This window comes from Tamandua tetradactyla, chromosome 4, assembly GCF_023851605.1.
Source record: "Tamandua tetradactyla isolate mTamTet1 chromosome 4, mTamTet1.pri, whole genome shotgun sequence".
Classification (NCBI taxonomy): Eukaryota; Metazoa; Chordata; class Mammalia; order Pilosa; family Myrmecophagidae; genus Tamandua; species Tamandua tetradactyla.
In genome coordinates, this window is record NC_135330.1 from 85,250,296 (window position 1) to 85,269,140 (window position 18,845).

The following is an 18,845-nucleotide window of genomic DNA, read 5'->3' on the forward strand; positions in this document are numbered from 1 at the left end:
CGGGAGGGGAGCGGGCTGCGGCGGGGGGCCTGAGAGGGTCCTGGGCTGGTGAGGTGGCAGTTCACAGATGCGGGCTCAGTCAGGCACTGCAGGAGGGCCCCGCGCCCACCGCCCTGTCCCTGGTCCTGGGAGTTGGACCATGAACACTGCTGACCCAGCATCTCTAACTCAGGCCTCCAGGTGCTCTGCACTCAGGAATTCTCATGCATGTGGGGAGCCGCTTATGGCACCAGCAGTGTGCTGGCCATCATCTTGGTGTCTGACGCCATCTACTGACCACCTTGTGGTCCAACACCATCTTGGATACTAACTCAAGTTAAGTTTTTATCTCAAGTAAAGTTTCTATTTTCTCATGTCTGCTCTGCTCTGCCCAGAAATCTGCTGACTAGCCTCGGCTGGTCCGCCTTTGCTATCTTAGTTTCTGTGGATTGGCCTAGCCACCGTGCAATGCCTATCACCTGCTAACACCTGATACAAGGCACTTCCCCCGTCCTGCTGGATAAATACCCTGGATTTGCCCTCAATAAATTGAGACTTGATCAGAATCCTGTCTTGTCTCCATTCTCTGTGTCTCTTGTCCCCCCAATTCTCACTCCCTCCCTCAGGTCCAGGTTCGTCTGTCCCGCGGGTCGGGACACATGCACAGACAGTCTTAGAGGGCTAGGACAATAACAGAAATCAGAGAGAGAAAGGAAGAAAGCACAATGAGGAACGAACCATCCTTTGAAAGGGGAGGCCTTGAACCTTTGAAATGCATGACAAATCCTTTCTTTGGCAGTATAAGAGCAATCAGAAAATGGAAGGAGCAGGTTCATGAACACACCACTCCTCAGAAAGCACCTAGGTTTGATGTTTTGTCCAAATCATAAAGCAACTGAAGCCAAAATAATGTCTCAAGGTGCTATTTCGGGTACACATATGATTATTCATTAAGCAGTTATTTGTTGAGATTTTACTTTCTGCAGAGTAAGAACTGTGCTGCGGTGGGTCCTAGGGAGTGAGTGGGGACACTGATTTGCCCTCAAGGAATTTACCTTGGGGCAGAAGGGGTGGTGAAGTTATCCCAAATATATGGCTTCTCTTGACCCTTTGCACCTTTCACATGGGTAAATACTCCCGAATGCTCTCAGCCAGCAGTGGTTGCACTTTCTGGACCTGTACTGTTGCCAAAAGTGAGTTCATCAGCCTGATGTGCACCAAAGCCACTTTTAGTCACAATGTATTTTGAGAAGAGAAAGGGTTTATTGCTTTGTTGACTAATAAGGAGACTGGAGGAAACCTTAGATCAGCTCCATGAACAAAATAGAGTCTGGGCTTTTCTACTGCCTGGAGAAGGCCGGCAAAAGAGGTGGTGACAGATTGGGGGAGAGGCTGTGGACTAATCAGCCTGAGGGAAGGCAGGCCTAAGGGGGAGGGTTAAGCTGAGCATCTGTCGGCCAAAAATGCTTGGTCTTAAATAGAGGCTTAGAATGCTCAGTGTGGCTAGAACCCACCAGGCCGGGCCAAGGTAGGAACTGCAGAGTCATAGGGAACCCACTTTTCTGGCCGTGAAACAAGCTTTTTCTGAAAAAACATGAGGAGGTGAGAGTTCATGCAAAAGAAATGAAAACTTTTCCAAACTGGTAAGAGAGGGGTCACCTCAGTGTTAAGGGGGGTTGGTAATTGGAGGTTTCACCTGCCCTTTCAGTTTGTGTCTGAATCCAATCCTGAAGGCTTCTTCAGTGAGCTCCTAAGAAACACTCCTCAGAGTGCCTCTCATCAGATTAAGTTTAGCCTAACGATCTTATTACTGCTTTTTTGTTGTTCTTCTAACAACTTTTCTGTTCAGCAAAATACATTTGTCCCATTTTCCTTAAATAATCCCAGCAATGCTTTGCCCCAGTCTCCTGACATCCACTTTTAGCACACCAGAATGTATTCCTTATAAATACTGTTGGAAACAGAAATCTAATATGGCATCATTATTTACATCCTTTGGTGATTGATTCTTGTATGGTCTCCTAGCCTTTACTGCATGAGAAACTTATGACTGGATGGGATGTCACTACCATGAGTAGGTGTCTACTCAGTTCACATGGAGTTCATCAGTATGGAGAATGTCTGGCTTAAGCTTGACCTGATCAGGTGAGCCTGGAAAGGGGGCTGGATCCTTCATGAAGTCACAGCTTGGAGATAGGAGAGGTCATATAGAGAGGACCAAATGGCAAGGCTCTGAGAGTGGCCTCTAGGGACCAAAAGCAGAATTTGGTCAACAAGTAACAACACAAGGAAGATATCCGTTGTCTAACCACCAAGAATTGTGTCTACCAACAGCCTGAGAAGGTGTGGGAGCTTCCCTCCTAAAGACCCCAGTTAGCTCTCAGCCAGTCAACACTTTGACCTGTTTCGTGACACCCTGAGCAGAGTACGTGACCACTCTGCTCAGACTTCTGACCTGCAGAAATGCTGAGGTAATCAGTTTGTGCTGTTTGAAATGTGGTGGTAATTTCTTACACAGCAATCAAAAATAACTCCAAAACTAAGGATTCAGTGGGCATGTGAAGAGTGGGTCTCAAAGGGGAACACCGGGATGACACCAGGATAGCAGCTCGGGGAAGGGCTTGGTGCCAGCAGGGATTCTTTGTGTTCCATCTTCTGTTTAACGTCGGACTGCCTTGGCTAGCCCTTCTAGGATCTTTGAACTCCCGCCGAGTTGTGGTTAATGTCATATCTGTTTGTCGAGCTAAAATCTTGTCGGGCCCGCTGGTATGGAGTTTTCTGGCCATAGGTAAAAGAATTCTCTACTATTTCTCTCCGGTTCTTCTGGTGCTATTCTGAAAAATAATCAGGCAGTCAACTCTGAGGAAGCATATCTGTGAAGAATGGCTTCTCACTTGACATTTTCTGATTTTGGTCCTAGCTCTCATTCTGTTCTAAGAGAAAGAGGTGCACTCTAATAACCCCAAATTGACTTAGCCCCTGTGGGGATGTTTTGGTCAAGTTAAATTGAATTATCTCAAGGACAAATGTTAACAGCCCCCAAATTAAAATGGAATGATAGTCAGATGGCAACCATTCTCTCTTCCTGCTGTTTCCTTTATATGATCACAAATGGAAGGTCTGATGTCTAGCTAGTCTTAGACCAAATGGAAAACTTTGAAGATTATGAAGGCTCTCAAAAAATGATCCAATGTCTTAGGGGAAGATGATAGCATGAATGAAAATAATGGCAGTAACTTATAAGATGGAGAAAATGGATCAGCCAGAATTATTGGGTGTGCGGATGGGGGTGAGCAGCCAGTCAGGTGGACTGCTCTCCATGAAATATTGAGGGAAACTGGGCTATTACTTTCAACGGGGTTGCTTGAGGCAGGAAGTTCATGGGTTGGAAGCCTGGGATTTTGGAAGATAATAAAAGTGAGAGAATGGAAGGCTGGCTGGGTACAGGGCCACCCTTCCTAACGACTCCTCAAGAGTTCCAGAAGATGAAATCTCCACATGTAACAGGATTTCTTGTGAGGCAAGGGACAAGGGCAGAGAGGGTCCACGTGTGGGCCAAATGAACTGGCACAGTAGACAGAAGAGGAGAAGGTGGGCAATGCACCAAATTTGGGGGTAGGGGCCTGGAATCACACAGGATGGGACACAGGGGTTTAAGCCAAATGTACCCAAATCCTGAGAGACAGTGTAGCTGAGAGCAGGTATTGGCCATTGGAAGCTGCCCATCACCCTGGAACCCTGCCCCTACATTTTGGATAATTTCTCACGTTTGAGTCCTGTCCTATCAAGATAGAAGGAAGGAGACTCACAGTGTTAGGCTCCCTTGTGTTCTGGAACATGACCTGGGTTCTGCAACTTTGGTGCATCCGTGGGAGCCTTGTATTAAGAAGTGGGCACCATGAGGAAGTGACTACATGAAGAAAGCCTGCATGTGGTCAAGGTATTCTGCCTGGCAGGGGCTGCAGAGAAGGAGCCCTGGCACTGGCTCTGCACATTCACGGGGGCTGAGAGCCATGGCAGTGGCTCAGAAACAGTTCCCACCATACGGTTGGACATTTTTCCTGATGCAGCACTACAGAAGGGCCTTCTATAGACCTCCCAGGGATTCTGTGAGCTATCTGATACCCTCTAATAAATTCTTTTCTGTATAAAAAATATTATTTGCTAAATGAGATATTTTGACAAATAGCTACTAGTTCAGCAAAATGAAAGAAAACCTGTGCTTCCACTGGCTGCTTTAGTTTCCTCCCCTCTACTGTGCTGGCTGCTTTTCTATGTTTCTGGCCGTGCTGCTAAAAACCCTTTCTGCCTTCTCACCTCCCCTCCTCAAGCTCGACCTCCTGCCCAGACCCACTAATGCCTTAAATATTAGCCCATCAGACCCAGCCCCAATATTCTCCCCGACCTCAAAATCAAATCTAAGGGAACTGAAACTAAGAACAGCAGAGAATCACAGATGCTCACTACTCCTTTGTTTCTTGGGTCCACAGCATTAGAGAGGGTAGGGTCCAGCAGGAGTATTCTGGGAGGCCTGCTTCTTTGCTGTAAGAAGAGGACACTGGATTGCTTAACTGTGCAAACTGCCCTTTAAGTGTGTATGTAAAGGAGCTACCTGAAATGGTGGTGGAAATGGAGCACATGGTACAAAAACAAAAGACTTAAAGTTGCAGGGAAATAGAAGTATGCAGATTTCCACCTCTAGTATAATAACAAGCTTGTATGAAAACTAAATAAGAAAATAATATAGAGGTGGTAGGCTGACAGTTTTCAAAATGATGAACTAAAGTAAAATGAGAAAGAGAAAGAGAGAGAGAGAGAGGGAGACCAAACCAAATGTGACAGCTATGCTAGCTAAAAAATGAATAAATAAATAAAGATGAGGATCCAAAATCCTGAAATCCCTGGAAGAACATTGAGAAATAACCAATGCAATTAAAGTATTAGCAAAAGGGCAAACAGTCCAACCCGTGCTCTCTAAAAGCCTACTTAGCCAGCAAGCGAAACTACCATTGTAAAGGAATATTCTGCTGGGGAATTCGTTAAATCAGGAACAACTTCCTCTAATAGCCAAGAAGAAGACATTTTGGCCTGTATGTGCCCAAAATTTCCACACCTGCTGAGGAAATTGCCTTATGATTACATTAGAAGAATGAGCATAAAGGAGGACAAAGGCATTAGGAACCCCTGTCAACTACCCTACTTTGATAACTATGATGCAAAATTGTGAGCTAGTCCCCACTTTACACTAGTTCAGTGCCTTATACTAGTAGGAAGATGCCCCTATACTGCGGGCTAACATGCCCCGGAAGGTTTTGACAAAAGTATGAAAACAAAATACCATCATGGACTTCAAAATTCATATAAAATTACATCTTTTATTTTTGGGGGGGCAATATAATATCTGGAGCCCAGGTGAGCCTGTCAAGGGGCAGGGTCATGCCAGGCAGGAGGAAAGGCTCAGGGCTGGAACTTGCCTGGGGCTGGGAGGTCCCGGGTCACTGGTGGGAGGGAAGAGGCTGCCTGGACTAGCCTATTCCCACTGGGGACAGCTAAGCCACCTGACCAGCTGGAGACAGGCAGGGTGACCCTAAGGCCGACAGGCATCAGGGCCACTTAGAAGCAGCCCCTTGACCACTTGAGCCCCGTCTTCTTCCTGCAAAAAAGGGTGGAGCAGGTTCTTTTCTTCACCACGCGGAAGGTCTGTTTTGTTAGAACTAAGTGGTAATTTCCTGAAGGGTCCATGGAGTAGAATACATTACTGTCATCAGGAATGATGAGCCCTGGTGGGGACAGACAGAGGCACAGTCAGCTGTGCTTATGGGGTTTCCCAAACCACTCCACCCCTTGGGCAGCACACAAAGTCAGACTCTCCCAGAGACATGAGTCCCCCAGTTAGCTCCAGGGCCACCAAAGAGTCCTTGGACTGATGCCTGCCCAAGGGCAAAACTCAAGAAGCACTGAACCCAACAAATCTTGTTAACACGTGACTCTGACTGCACCCCTGGCAACCTCAGCCTAGAGCTAACAGGGGGTCCTCCCACCAGCATATCTTATGGCCAAGTGCTTGATGCCTTCATTGATGGGGAGGTAGGTGTCATAAGAAGCATTCTCGAATGCAGATGTCCCTGAATACTGAACTCTTGGGGAAAGGGTAACTGAGGCCCAAGGCATGGCAGACCAAGTACAGGCCTTTGATGGGACCAGGGAGTCCTCCACGGCCTGAGGCCCCTCAAGCGAGCACTGACTTCTGCTCTGATTCTCTTTGCTACCTGACTGCTCCGGCCTCGAGAGTGCTGCACCATAATGCTCATCAGACTTCCTGCTCCTGCCTCTGTTGTCTGCCTACTTCTGTGGGAACTCAGATTTCCTTTTCTGAAAGACACAGCCCACTTACTCTGCTCATCTCAACAAAATGCTGATGGAAGATAAGGTAGGATATAGGAAACAATGATCTGGGAGTCAGAACTGATTCCCTGGGCTAATCGGTGAGAAGCCGTGAGTAGCTCACCAAATAATAATAATAATAATAATAATAATAAAGTTACCCTTACAGGGTATGGGGAGGCTCTGTGCTCTCACATGGAGTATTTCCCTCTCCCACTGGGGACAAGAAACAGGCAGAGAGCACGTGAATAAGTGCTCTATGAGCTCAGACTCCAGGCTGCCTGGCTCCGTGTCACTGCTGGGAATATTGAATTGGTCCCTGGAGCCTCCAAAGAGGATCAAGAGGCTTTTGTTTTGCCTTGGCATCATAAAACATGGACTTCAATATTTGCTCTTGGTGTCCACAGACCCATGATTGCTTGTGATGCACAACTCAGCCCATCCTGGCTAGAGGGTGCCCTGCCCGCAGAGCTCCTGGGGCAAGAAGAGAGGCCTTTGTCTTGGATCTCAATCCCACAGTCTGCCCTAGGGCTCCAGTGCTTGGGCCACACCCAGGGATGATACATGGAGAGGAGATGCAAGTCACAGGGGGAGACACTTCAGACCCTGAGGACTCCGAAATGCTGAACATCTCCCTTTTGGAGGTTGTCTTGGGCAGACACCCCAGGTGGTGGGGGCTAGGAGGAGAGTGCTGAGGCAGCCCCTCACAGAGAAACTCCTGGACCTACTCCCTGACTTACTTCGATCTGGTGAGATGATTTGCACCAGCTTGTATTCCTTTGCTGTCTCCAGATCCAGGTGGAACTCATCCAGGGCTTTGAGGATCACAGCCAGAGCCCTGTCATGGCAGGTGATCTGGGCATGTTGGGGGACAGGCCATCAGGACAAGGGTTCTGGAGCTGGATCCCACAAGGGCAGTGGCAGGGGCCCTGCTGGAGCTGTCTCAGCAGGGAGCACAGGGCTCAAAGACCCACCCCAGTTGGGTCTGGGTGTAGAGTGGCCCCACTGCCCTCTGTTGCTCTCCTCATAGGCCTCCATGGAAGGAGGGCCCTTTCCAATCATTCCATCCCATTTCCTACAAGAAAGGCATGTCTCCCTTCCAGGTCACTGCCCTAGGGCTGAGCCCCTTGCCTCTGATCCTTGGCCTGCTCAGCTCCTACTGGCTTCCAGAGGTCACCCTATAACATGGTGTTGGGGACAGATGTGGCTACTTGGGGCCAGCTCCTCCCACCACTCCTTGAGCATCTCTTTTCTCCCTGAGATTTGTCCTCTTGAACAAGCCACTCAAAGATGACAGAATTAGTGACTCTGAGAACAAACATCTAGTCTAAGCCTGGATGGCAGCAAGGAAGAGGAGCTGGATGCCCAGAAGTCTACTGCACGCCAGGCATATGGTTGTTGAGGGGACCCACTCCAGTGCCAAGCCATGAGCTTGGGCAGGACTCAGATAAAGAATCATACTAGCGACATCTCAATACACCCACCCAAACTCCAGTCTAAAACTGAACTGCAGAGCTGGGCATATGTCTGATCCAGCACCTCAGGCAGCCTTTGTGCAGGTCGGGGATGAGGTGGCTCCATCAGCAGATCTATCCAGAATCTGCTCCCCTTATGGCCTCTTCCCTGCATCAGTCCCTACCCTCCATTCCTGGGTGGTGGCAGCACCCCCTAACTGGCTTCCCTGCCTCTCCCCTACATGCAGTTAGATGGGATTCAACCCCTGAGGCCTCTTTGACCTCAGTCGTATCCCCTGGGCCCTGTTTCTTCACTTCTGACCCCATGAGTGTCCTCTGTTGGGCCAGGCCCATGTGGATCTTGGGGTTCTCCATGCGGTCCTTTCCCTCCCTTCTTCCAGGGGCTGCCTCAGTGAGGTTTTCCCAGGCTGGCCCACCTCAAGGTGGAAGCCTCACATCTATGTCCACTGTCCTCAGCCCTGACCCACACCAAACACCTTTCTTTACTACTTGTGGATCTGTGTGGCTGTCTGTCCTTCTCAACCCACTAGGCTTGTGGTTCCAGGAGAGCAGGGAAAGAACATGTCAATCATTCTGCATTCCTGCCTCTCAGGCAAGGGGCCCCCGGGGTCAGCCGCCCGCCCAGCTCACCACTATGCTCCTTGGCACGTTGACATGGTCCCCATCCAGGCTGACGCGGACGATGCAGGAGTCACCCACCTGCTTTCTGTAGGACTGCAGGGGGCTCGAGGCTCTGTGGGCACTCAAAGGGGCCCCAGGCTGCGGGTGGTCTGAGTTGAAGGTCGAGTCACCAATCTGTGGGAGGACGGTGAGAGAAGGGTCAACCCCAGAGCCTGTGGGACACTTCCAGCTGAAGATGAGCTTTAGGGGTTTTGAGAACCTGTTTCCAAGTCAGGACTCCTGACCCCTTTTGAGGGTGTGGAGAGGGGAAGGCCCGCACTGGAAAGGGGCCCAGAAGACAGACCTTCAGGGAGAAAAAATGTGCAGGCACCTGCTTCTCCTGGCCATCAGGGCATTTGGAGATGAGGCCCACACTCATGTTCCAGTCAGACTTGGAGGCATCGGCCTCACGTCCATTGAGTGAGACAGCTGTGACTCCACTGCTGCGGTCATGCACAAGCTGGAGCCGGACACTGGGCAGGGAGGCACCGCTGCAGCTGGGTTCAGCACTGAGTTCCTGGGAGCTGGATAGAAGGGCACCTTAGCTGGGGCTGATGCCAGGGTCCCATCCACTCCCTCCTGTGGCTACTGCCCTTGGCACTCTGGCCACCCTGCCAAGGGCTCCTGCAGGCCACGGGAACCCTGAAGCCCAGGCACCAGAGAGATCACTCAGCATTTCTGAGTTCCATCATGGCACAACCTGGCCCTGCGATGGGGCCATGATGCTGTCACAGGGCTGGTCAGGAGAGGAGAAGTGTCCCCAGTACTAAAGTGTAGACACCCTGAGGCGATGCTGAGTCCCAAAAGACACTGAGCCCCGAGGCAGCTGCACCTGCCGGCCTGGAAAGGGAACTCACCCTGTGCTCTGAGGCTTGCCAACATCTGGGAGGTTTGGGGCATCGAGGATGTTGCTGGTTGACAGGGCGGGGGGCTCCCGCTCACAAGACAGATGAAAGCTACAGGGCAGAGGGCTGCTGTGAGGCTACAGAAAGCCACAGCTCATGGCGGGGCCCTGCTGCTGATACCTTCTGCCCTGGCCTTACCACTCAGAAGCGCTGAGCTGTTCCACAGCCCCAAACCAGGCCCTAAATTCCTCCATGGGCCGAAAGTAGATATAGATGCATCCTGCCTGGAAGCGCTCGATCTTGGGAATGACCTTGTATTCCTGGGGCAGAGGGAAGAAGAAGATGGAGAAGAGGCCAAGGTGGCCTTGTTGGGTGGGATCAGGGCTGCAGCTGGGGTCTGTGGATTTGGTCACAGGAGCCACTTCCTGCCCTGCACTCTCATCCAAGGCCTCCCTGATCTCAGCCCAGGATTCTCACAGACCCTCCTACAGGGAAATGTTCTTGATGCCAGGACCTCCCCAACCCCTGTGGGGAAGTTCTACCTCATCTCTGTGAAACACTCTCCTGGTGAGAAACTGAAGGTGGATGGAGCAATGGGATGTCATGCCCTGTGAATCTCAGATCATCCATCCCATACCTCAACCCTGCAGTGATGCCCCCAGCTCCTCACCTTCAATCCTATGTCATAATTTCTCAATCTCCCCTGCAAGACACAAAGCCAGGTCCATCAGCAGAGGCCCCAAAAGGCCCTGACCCACCCCCTCATCCTCTCCTGTGCACTACTGGGAGGGGCCACCAGGGCCAGGCCAGCCCTCGCAGGGCTCAGACCTATTCAGGGATCTGGGCACCAGAACAGGGGGCCCTGGGCAGAGGCATAGGGACCTTCCAGTCTAACCATCTCTGAATGCAGATGGGGAGACTGTGGGTCAGGAAGGAAGGGACTCAGCAGCAGTCTCACAATGGAGGGGCCAATTCCACTCTCTCCCCATGCCCACACCTGAGGGACAGTCTGTGCCCAGCTCAGCCAGGAGGGGATGCGGGAGAGGGACAAGGCCTCTGACTTCTGGGAACCTTGCTTCCGTGGCTGGAAAAGGGACATGATGCCTTAGCTACCAGGGCTCCTATGGATGAGCTGGGCCCTGGGCTGAAAGCACAGCACTCAGGGAGGGGCTCTCTTCCCTATGCTAATGGGACTTGACTCCCTCCTCCTGGCCCGAAGTCCTACTCACTTCCCGAGAGTCCGTGGGAGCTAACTGAAGGAAGGCTAGCTCTGACAGGAGCGTCCACAGGTCGGGAACAGTGGGCTGGGGGAAAACAGTGGCATCAAGTGTGGGACGGAGTACCCAAGCCCATTGGAAACCACCCAAGGCCCCCACCCTGAAGCCTCATTCTCTCAGTCCCCTTCCCCCACACAGACCTCATCCAGCCGACATCTGGTGCTCTCAGACACCTCCTACCGAGTTTCCTTCCAACCCCTTGGACCGCAAGAGCACTGCTTGTCACCTCCCAGCGATGGCTCTTGGCAAATTACAAAATACTATGAGGTTGCTCAACCATCTCTCCCAGATCCACCTTCAACTGGGCTCTGCCAAGGCCTTCCTTTGACTGTGAACCATCAGGGCCTTCTATATACTGCCTGGTCAAGCCTCCATCTCAGGGTCCAGATGATGGCACGTCTAATGGAGGCTCCCCAGGCTCAGTGGCACAGAAAGCAGTGGTGCCAGAAGAAGTGAGCCCTGTACAGTTATGGATGCCAACCCCACCCTGACCCTCCATGTCCTCAGGCACCCTCACTCTCTCCCACAGTGGCCTTTCTTGCTCTCTCCTTGCTATCACCTCCCTGGTGGACTCTGTAGAGATCCCCTCCTACGAGGGTGGACAAGGTCAGGGAAGCCATCCTTCCCTCACCCCATCAGCCCACCTACTTGACTGGGGTTTGTGCAGCCTGGAGGTGTCAGTTGACAGAAATGCTGCTGTCACCAATCGTCAGCCGTGACTGGGAGGCAACCGAGGAGTAGCACTCCCTGTGGTGTGACATTGACCAAGTGGGCTGGCCACCCTGAGTCTCCTGTGTTGTGTGCCAAGTGCAGGCATGAAATGTGCCTCAGATAACTGAGTGTTCCATAATGTTAAAAGGGTGCTGTCTCCAGCACCTTCTCCCGTCAGAACCAGAGGAAAGCTCAACCACATTCCTGTACTCTCTTGAACCCCTGTGGACTCCCTTGTGAGGAAGGCAGCACAGCGTGGTCTCACAGCATTTGCACATGAGGAACAGAGGACCCACAGGGCTGTCACTTGCCCCTGGTCCTGCTGGGAGTAGGAGGAGTGAATGGCTCTGCCCAGATTGGTCCTAGCTGAAGTCAACTCAGCACTCAGCACCTACTGCCCAGGTATTGGTTTTCCCACCCTCATGCTTTGTGACCGACAACCCAGTGGGTGAGTCATGCAGGGAGAAGGTGGAGGTGGCTCTGGAGCTGAGGATGTCCAGTCCTGCCATCCTGAGCCCAATGGAGTCTTTGACCGCCATTGCTCCCCAAGGCCATGCCAGATGCCTGTTCTCATCAAGGAGCCCCTTAGGAAATTCTCTGTGCCCAGAACTGTTTATGTCCACACAGCAATGGACATAAATTCATAAATCCTCCAAACGATTCTCATTCCAGGCTGGAACATATGTCACCACCCATGTGGGAACAGAAGAGAATCCTACAGGTGAGAAGGACACCAGCTAAACCTTTCCATTTATTATCTGTTCCTGAAATGCCCTAGTTACTTCTGCCATACCCAAGGACCAGTGCCTCCTGCCATCGAACTGCCCTTGAGCAGTGGCTGGCCAAACAAATACCTCTCCCTCTTAGTCTAGACAAGACCGGCCTGGAATTTTTCAAGGAGTATTCCCACCGTGACGCCACCACCTGCCTCCACTTTACCTGGCCTGGAAATTCTCTTTTCTGGGAGGTTTTACTCATCATTTCCAAATGATAAATGCTTTCCCTTTGGGGAGGAGAAAGGACAGAATGTTTGGGGGATGGTAAGAATGGGTGTGAGTGCAAATCCATTTCATTTTTGACTTAAGGGATCACAATGGCCTGGATGAATGGGTTGGAAACTGAGGGTCTATAAACCCTCCATATCATATGGGGCCCATTTCCCATGTCAAACGAGATGCCTTCTTATCTCATTTTGATTTTGGTTGGGCAAAGCAATGCAGTGCCCTGGAGAAAACCCTCAAAAGGTTCCCCCATGGCTTGGCTTTCACCAGACAGGTCAGCCACTCTCTTTGTAGGTAGAACTGCTGAGGTCACATGGGGACTCAGACCCCCACCCATGCCATTGTCAGTCACAGGATGTGCTGCCATGCAGCAGGGCTAAGGCCACTGGCGGGACAATGCTCTGCCCTTGGCAAGATCCTTGGTTCCCCCAGGGGCTGCTGTGGAGAGGGCCAGCCCACCTGGAAGCTTCCTCCCATGTCTGCTTCAGGTGCTGGATGGAGTTGCTCCATAGAGCAGACAGGATGGCATGCAGGGACGCGAAGTTCAGGAGCACTTGGCATTCCTGGGGAAGGAGAAAGGAATGAGCTGAGAAGGGGGAATGAGCTGGCATCTCCACTTCTGGATGACCCTGACATGCAGAAACACCCCAAGGGCACAGCCTGTGCCCAGCCCATGACAAAACTCAGGGAGGAGAGCTTTAGCTCCAGCTGAGGAAGGAGAAGTGGCAGGAAGTGAGTGCCCCACTCCTGGGACACACAAGGAAAGGACTGTGCCAGGAAACAAGCAGGGCTGGGGCCCAGGGAGCGACTTGGACCACAGATTCCAATCCTGAGAGCTGATCAAAGCCAAGAGTGACACCCAGGACCCAGGAGGCTGGGAGGTTCTGCTCGCCCACAGCGTACCCTGGCCACCTCTACCCAGTGCTCCAGGATCCTGGCCCTGTCCGAGGCTGTCGTGCTGTGGTCGCCGAGGCAGGTGGTTATTACACAGTTGGAGACACGGTGCATCTGAGTGATGACAGCACGGATGGTGGGCGCCAGGTGCTCCTCACCCTTCTCTGAGCGCAGGGTCGAGATGGCTTGCACACAATCGAAAGCTACCACCTTTCTGAACAGCTCCTGGGGAGAGCAGGAGTGTCACTCTGCCTTGAGCCATCCAAGGCAAAATGCACCTTCCACAGGCCACTGCCCAGTGTTCTAAGCAGCAGCTTTGCAGGTGGACATTGTGATTTGGGTCATGAAGGGACCTCTGGCTTTGGTTCTCTGCTCCTTGAGTGTGCTCAGCATTTGCAAAACCCAGGACCCTTATGCTGGCTGGGAGGAGAGAGCTACATTTTCCTCAAGTCCTCCCTCACCACCGCCAAGCACAGGATGGGGATTCCAACCCCACATGCCGAGGAAGCAGCCCAGGGAGCACGTTGTGCTCCTGACAGCTGCCTGACTCCCTCTAATCTCATTCACATGCATGTCCCCTGCTGCTGCTACATCCCGGAGCTTAGTGTGGAGCCTGTCCTCATGTCCAGGACACATCATGTCTGATGCATGTGGAGGCCGTGGAGTCCACTGGGACAGATGGCTGGGCTAGCCCTGGACTCTGCTGCCATCTGATATTCCCCTCTTGCCCACAACATGCCAGTCTCTGACCAGCTCCCTTTGGTCCTACGATGTTGATTGTCTGCACCCCCGTGCTCTGACATACATGGTCAAGGCAGTGTCCTGTGATGTCCTCCCCAGCTGGGAATATGAGGCCTGAGGAATGAAGAACTTGCCCACATCACCAGGGTGGAAAATGGTGGAGTTGGGATTTGGACCCAGGTCATTGGACCCCAGGTCTGCGAATGGCATTTCAGCGACAGCAGATGCCAGAAAAGGTCCATAGCATTCCCCCCTTAGAAGCCCAGTTGCTCACCACGTCCATCTGGGTGAGCTGCTCTGCCAGCAGCCTGGGAAGGAACGCCAAGACGGGGGCCTTCCGCTCACTCAACCCCTGCTTTCGGCGCCCACGTGAGGAGCAAGAATGATCTTCTGGTGGAGCGACAGCTGGCGCTGACTGCAGCTCAACAGATGGCACTGCAGGTGGTACCTGGTCTGCCTCCTGCTGCTCAGTGGGTGCCTCAGGCGGTGAGGCAGCAGGTGCCAGATTAAGAGAAGTCACAGGTTTTTGGTCTGAGGGTGGCAACTCAGTTGGCATCAGAGCCACCGCCAGCTCTGCTGGTAAAGCAGGTGATGTCTCCAGCTTCGGCTCCCGAGCTGGGGATGATGCAGCCTCTGGACGTGGCCAGGTAGGTGGCATCAGTGGTGCCTCCCTCCCTGGAGCTGGAGTGATGATTGTTGGAGAAGGTGGAGGGAGCTCTGGAGGCCACGGTGGCTCCACATCGGTAGGTGGCATTGGAGGCGCTGTCACAAGTGCCTTTTGCTCTGTAGGTGACAAGATTTCTGCTGCCAACGATGGAACTGACCCTGGAGGGGGCACTACAGTGGTTTGAATCTCTGAGTCTCACATAAGAGCCCCAAGAGGTGGAAGATGCAACAACAGAACTGGCTTTCTATGGACCTTTCTCGACCCAGAAAAGCGTGTACCGCCTCTACCTGCACCACTTCCCACAAGGACGCCACTCTCAGAAAGTCTTCCAGATTGCAAGTGCTCAGGGGAGGAGGCCAATGCCCCTCTTGACTTCCTGCCCACAGGCAAAAGAGGGATTCTGCCCCTGTGACCCCCACCTCCTCCTCTACACCCCACCCATCCTACCAGCATGCTTCTCACTCTGTGTCTGGGCCTCAGTGGGCCCTGATGGCTCCAGCTCAGAGAGGAGGAGCTGAGACTGCCTCTCCAGGGTAGACCCAGGCAGTGCCATCTGGGCGAAGGCCACCAGCTGTTTGAGACTGGGAAAGTCCGGGGGCTCGCAGAAATCATCAGGAAACTCATGGAGCCAGGTGAGCAGGAGGCAGGAGAAGATGCTGGGGATGGACGGGGCAGAGTGAGGAACGACCATTCCTGCCACACTGCCCTCTGGTGACCACCCTCCCAGGTGCGGGGCTCCTGGGCAAGACCAGCCAGACATTCTATTTCTGTCTGTCTCTGCTGGGCACCCTCCCTCTGGAACAGAACTGACATGAGGAGAGGGAGGGGTTGGTCTGCTCAGTCAATGGCACTGCACTTGTACACAGAAGGAGCTTCATCAACTGCCTGATGAGGGAACAGAGCATGTCCCCTGCCTCAGGTCCCCCTGGGCCATCATGTCCCCTCAGTCTGCAGTCATGCCCTGAAGTCATGCCTCCTTCTCTGCCAGCCATGTGAGGGTCTCCTCTTTCCACTGTCATGGTCCCTGAAGGGCACGGGCACAGCCCACTGTAGCCACCTGCAGCCAGGCTCACAGGACTGGGTAGTGAGGTGGATGTTTGAGTTGCATTCTCCCCACACCTCCTGATCTTTGTGTGCTGCTGGCGTGGTGGAGGGGCAGCAGAGTTGGGTGTGTCTAGAATGGGCTCTGAGCCCCGGGGAACTCTCTGCACCCAGTGCCCCAGGAATTCTCCCATGGGTCTCTCTGAGTCCTGTCACCCTGCAGGGGATGGAACCCAGATCTCTGCACTCCCTTGGGAATCATGAGATGGACTCAGTGACCTGTCCAGTCACTCTTGGCACCGGCCCCCATGTCCCATCCTGGACTGTCAGGAAGGAGCTCCTCTCTCCTCACCCGGATCTCACTCACTTTTTTAGGCATTCCTGGCCTCCTCCATCCCTGCCACACAAAGTGCAGCTATCGCCATACCTAGAGGGATTATGGGTGTGTCACATGTACCTTCTTGGCTGAGTCCCGACTGATGACATCTACCACTATTGTGGGACCCCCGACTCAGGCAAACACAAGGCCACAAGCACTTTGCAGTTTCCTTCAATGAAGTAGCCTAAGTGCCTTTCAAATTGCTTGCCTTTAGATTATTCTCCATAGATCTTTGATGAAGATGTATGAATGATCCCTGAGCTGCATCTTCCCGTATAACTGGTGAGGCCTGGGGTACCTCTGCCAGCCCCCAGCATTCAGGACTCAGGCTACACTGAGGACCGAATGCACTGAGATGCAATCTCAAACCTCCTTCGAATGGGAATACAGGACTCCAAAGATCACTTTGGAGCAGAGCCTCTTGACGTGGAAAGGAAATTTCTAGATGTTGAGAGACACTCCCCACCGAGCTTCCTTTCCAGAAAGCCTGGCATGGGGAAGCACTTTCCAAGGTCTGCATCATGCAATTCTGACTCTGCCCTCAGCAGGTTGGTCCTGCTATGACCTCACTAGCAAAAGAAGGAAACGGAGGCAAGACGCTGCAATGACCTCCTTCAGATATTCAGCTCATACAATCCAGAGCTCTTGTGAGATTTGGAATGAACATGTGCTCACCTTTTGGACACTCGGTCCAGGACCCATTGGGTGGAAAGGAAGGGCCGGTAATGGAACACGAGGAGGGATACGCTGGTCTGGTTGCCCTCCTCGACAACTGTCACCATGCGCTCCAGGAAATTCTCCCATGCGCCCACCTTGCCGGTGTACTCCTCCAGGTCACTCTGGACCGGTGACATGTTTGCATCCTGAGACTGGAAGAGCAGCAGCAGGTGGTTAACCAAGGAGCTGGGAAACCAGGAGAGGCGCAGGGCTTGAGGGTGAAAGCAGACCTGCCTTTCCGTGGCCCCCTGCCTTGGTACAAGTAGTGGGGCAGGAATTCATCTAGCAGAAAAAGATCCCACAATCCAAATAAAAATTCTGGTAAAGGAATTATGAAGTCATGGAGACGTTGTCGTCATTCAGGGGGCTGAATAGCAGTGGAAGCTGTGCAGCAATGCGTGCAAAGCGCTTTATTCCCGTGAATCCTCACCAACCACCCCCATTCATGAGATAAGGAAACTTCAAGGGGGGACTCAACTTTTTGTAGGATAGAAGCCATAACCATTCACACAGGACGTTTATGATCTTCCCTTGATCCTCTGGCGGAGGCTCTGCTCCAGACATGGAGGGGAAGGGTCTGCTGCCCTCTCGTTCTTCCCCACTTTAGAGGCAGTGCATGGAGAAGACCGAGTTGGTGAAAAACCTTTGTTTTCACACCAACATCCAGATTTTAATGTCTTTTGCCTTAAAGGGAGTTCTGAGAACCTGCAACCATGGTGATCCCTGCTCAGGCAAAAGCCAAGTGCCAGGAAGACCCAGGTGGGAGAAAGACCCCCATAGACTGTGACTTGAACAGAAGTCTCAGCAAAGAGCAAACCCAAATGGTCACCTGATGTGGATGGGAATCCAATTTGCACTGGACATCTGGAAATCGAATCACTAAAGGGATTCCATCAGCCCCCCTGACACCAGTCTAGCCAAAGAACAACATGTTCACAGCTGGTCCAGGAGAAAACAGGGAAGCAGCCATGGTAAGAGACTGTTGGTGGCCACTGAACTGCTGCACACTTATGGAGGTTCCATGCCTCCAGCTATTAGTATTCCCTGTATGTGTGTGACATACCCATTTGAGTACAGGGGTTCTCACCAGAGGGGTGGGATGGGGGCCCAGTCCATTAAGACACACAGAAGAGGTTCTGTTCTCACTTGATCACACTGCTGGCCCAGGTTAAGGGGCCTCCTGGCCATCACCGCAGGGGGGCGCCCCAGCCATCGCTGCCACCCTGATCAGGTGGACAGGTGTCTGCACACTTGCCCAGTCCACACTAATAGGAGATGGCAACTCTTGGGCCCAGGATTAACATGTTGCATGGGGATTACCTCACCATCACCACTTGCCTTCCCAACAGCCATCTATGACTTCAGGTGTGACCAAAAAATGCCCATGAGGTTTCCCAACCTGGCCGTGGATGAACCCATTCCTCATTCCTCCTCACAATGAAAGCAGGACTGATATGGGGCTGCAGAGACAGGATGACAATGCTGGTAGTTCCTGAATTGTCTGACCTTGGGCCACTTTGACTTACCCTCGGGAACTCCCTGACCAACTGACAGCGGCGGCGAGGTGAAAGGTTCAGCCAATGCCTGCATCTATTGAAAAATGCCTCCTTCCTAGCTTTTCTCATGCCAGAACCTGTGCTCTACAAATGCAACATGAGAACATGTTGATCTGTCAACCGTCTCTGGCTAAATGAGCCTGGTGGTGGGCTGTTGTGGAATCTAGGTGCCTAGTTACCAGTGTTCTATGTTCCACTGGACTGCAGCTCAAGGGAAGTGAGGTCATCTCCTTAGGCAGTTTAACTGAAACTTCTCAACCGTTAGGTCCTCCATGAAAGTCCCTCTTGACTCCTAACTGCTCATCCTCTTTAAACATGCTATCCTGTTCATTGGACATCAATCCCCACAGCTACCTGGGAGGGCCTGGGTGCAGACTGTGCCCCGACCATGAGGAGGGAGGACTCAATTCTAACGCAGATGAGCTTTCTTAGAAATCTTGTGACCATATTGTAGTCACTGTTACTCTCATCTCAGAGTCTCCCCAGTTTCCACACCTACACGACAGGGTCATTCTCCC

The 18,845-nt window shown here is 52.3% G+C and overlaps 1 protein-coding gene across 7 annotated transcripts; it reads right to left on the reverse strand.

The window, feature by feature from the left end:
* Positions 1–5,334: 5,334 nt before the first annotated feature.
* Positions 5,335–18,479, reverse strand: LOC143681166 (ral guanine nucleotide dissociation stimulator-like). Of its 7 annotated transcripts, none has more exons than XM_077157983.1 (16): positions 18,298–18,479; positions 16,730–16,923; positions 16,043–16,102; positions 15,082–15,290; positions 14,242–14,750; positions 13,251–13,451; positions 12,792–12,895; positions 12,271–12,334; positions 10,573–10,647; positions 10,014–10,046; positions 9,542–9,663; positions 9,356–9,454; positions 8,830–9,022; positions 8,469–8,633; positions 7,104–7,218; positions 5,335–5,759 (listed from the first exon to the last, which is right to left on the reverse strand). In XM_077157983.1, exons 1-16 carry the CDS (start codon positions 18,394–18,396, stop codon positions 5,593–5,595), a joined length of 2,409 nt encoding a protein of 802 aa, XP_077014098.1. In that variant the 5' UTR covers positions 18,397–18,479; the 3' UTR covers positions 5,335–5,592. The 7 variants fall into 7 exon arrangements, with proteins under 7 accessions (XP_077014098.1, XP_077014096.1, XP_077014097.1 ...); XM_077157981.1 differs by having other exon boundaries at positions 13,236–13,451; positions 18,298–18,478; XM_077157982.1 differs by having other exon boundaries at positions 13,236–13,451; positions 15,097–15,290; positions 18,298–18,477.
* Positions 18,480–18,845: the final 366 nt, after the last annotated feature.

Coding starts and splice junctions, on each gene's coding strand:
- LOC143681166 (XM_077157981.1), bottom strand. CDS start 18,396: ATGAGAAAAGCTAGGAAGGAGGCATTTTTCAATAGATGCAGGCATTGG. Junction 14,751..15,081: donor ACAGAGTGAGAAGCATGCTG/GTAGGATGGGTG, acceptor TGTCACCTACAG/AGCAAAAGGCACTTGTGACA. Junction 10,648..12,270: donor AAAGAGAATTTCCAGGCCAG/GTAAAGTGGAGG, acceptor GTTTTCCCCCAG/CCCACTGTTCCCGACCTGTG.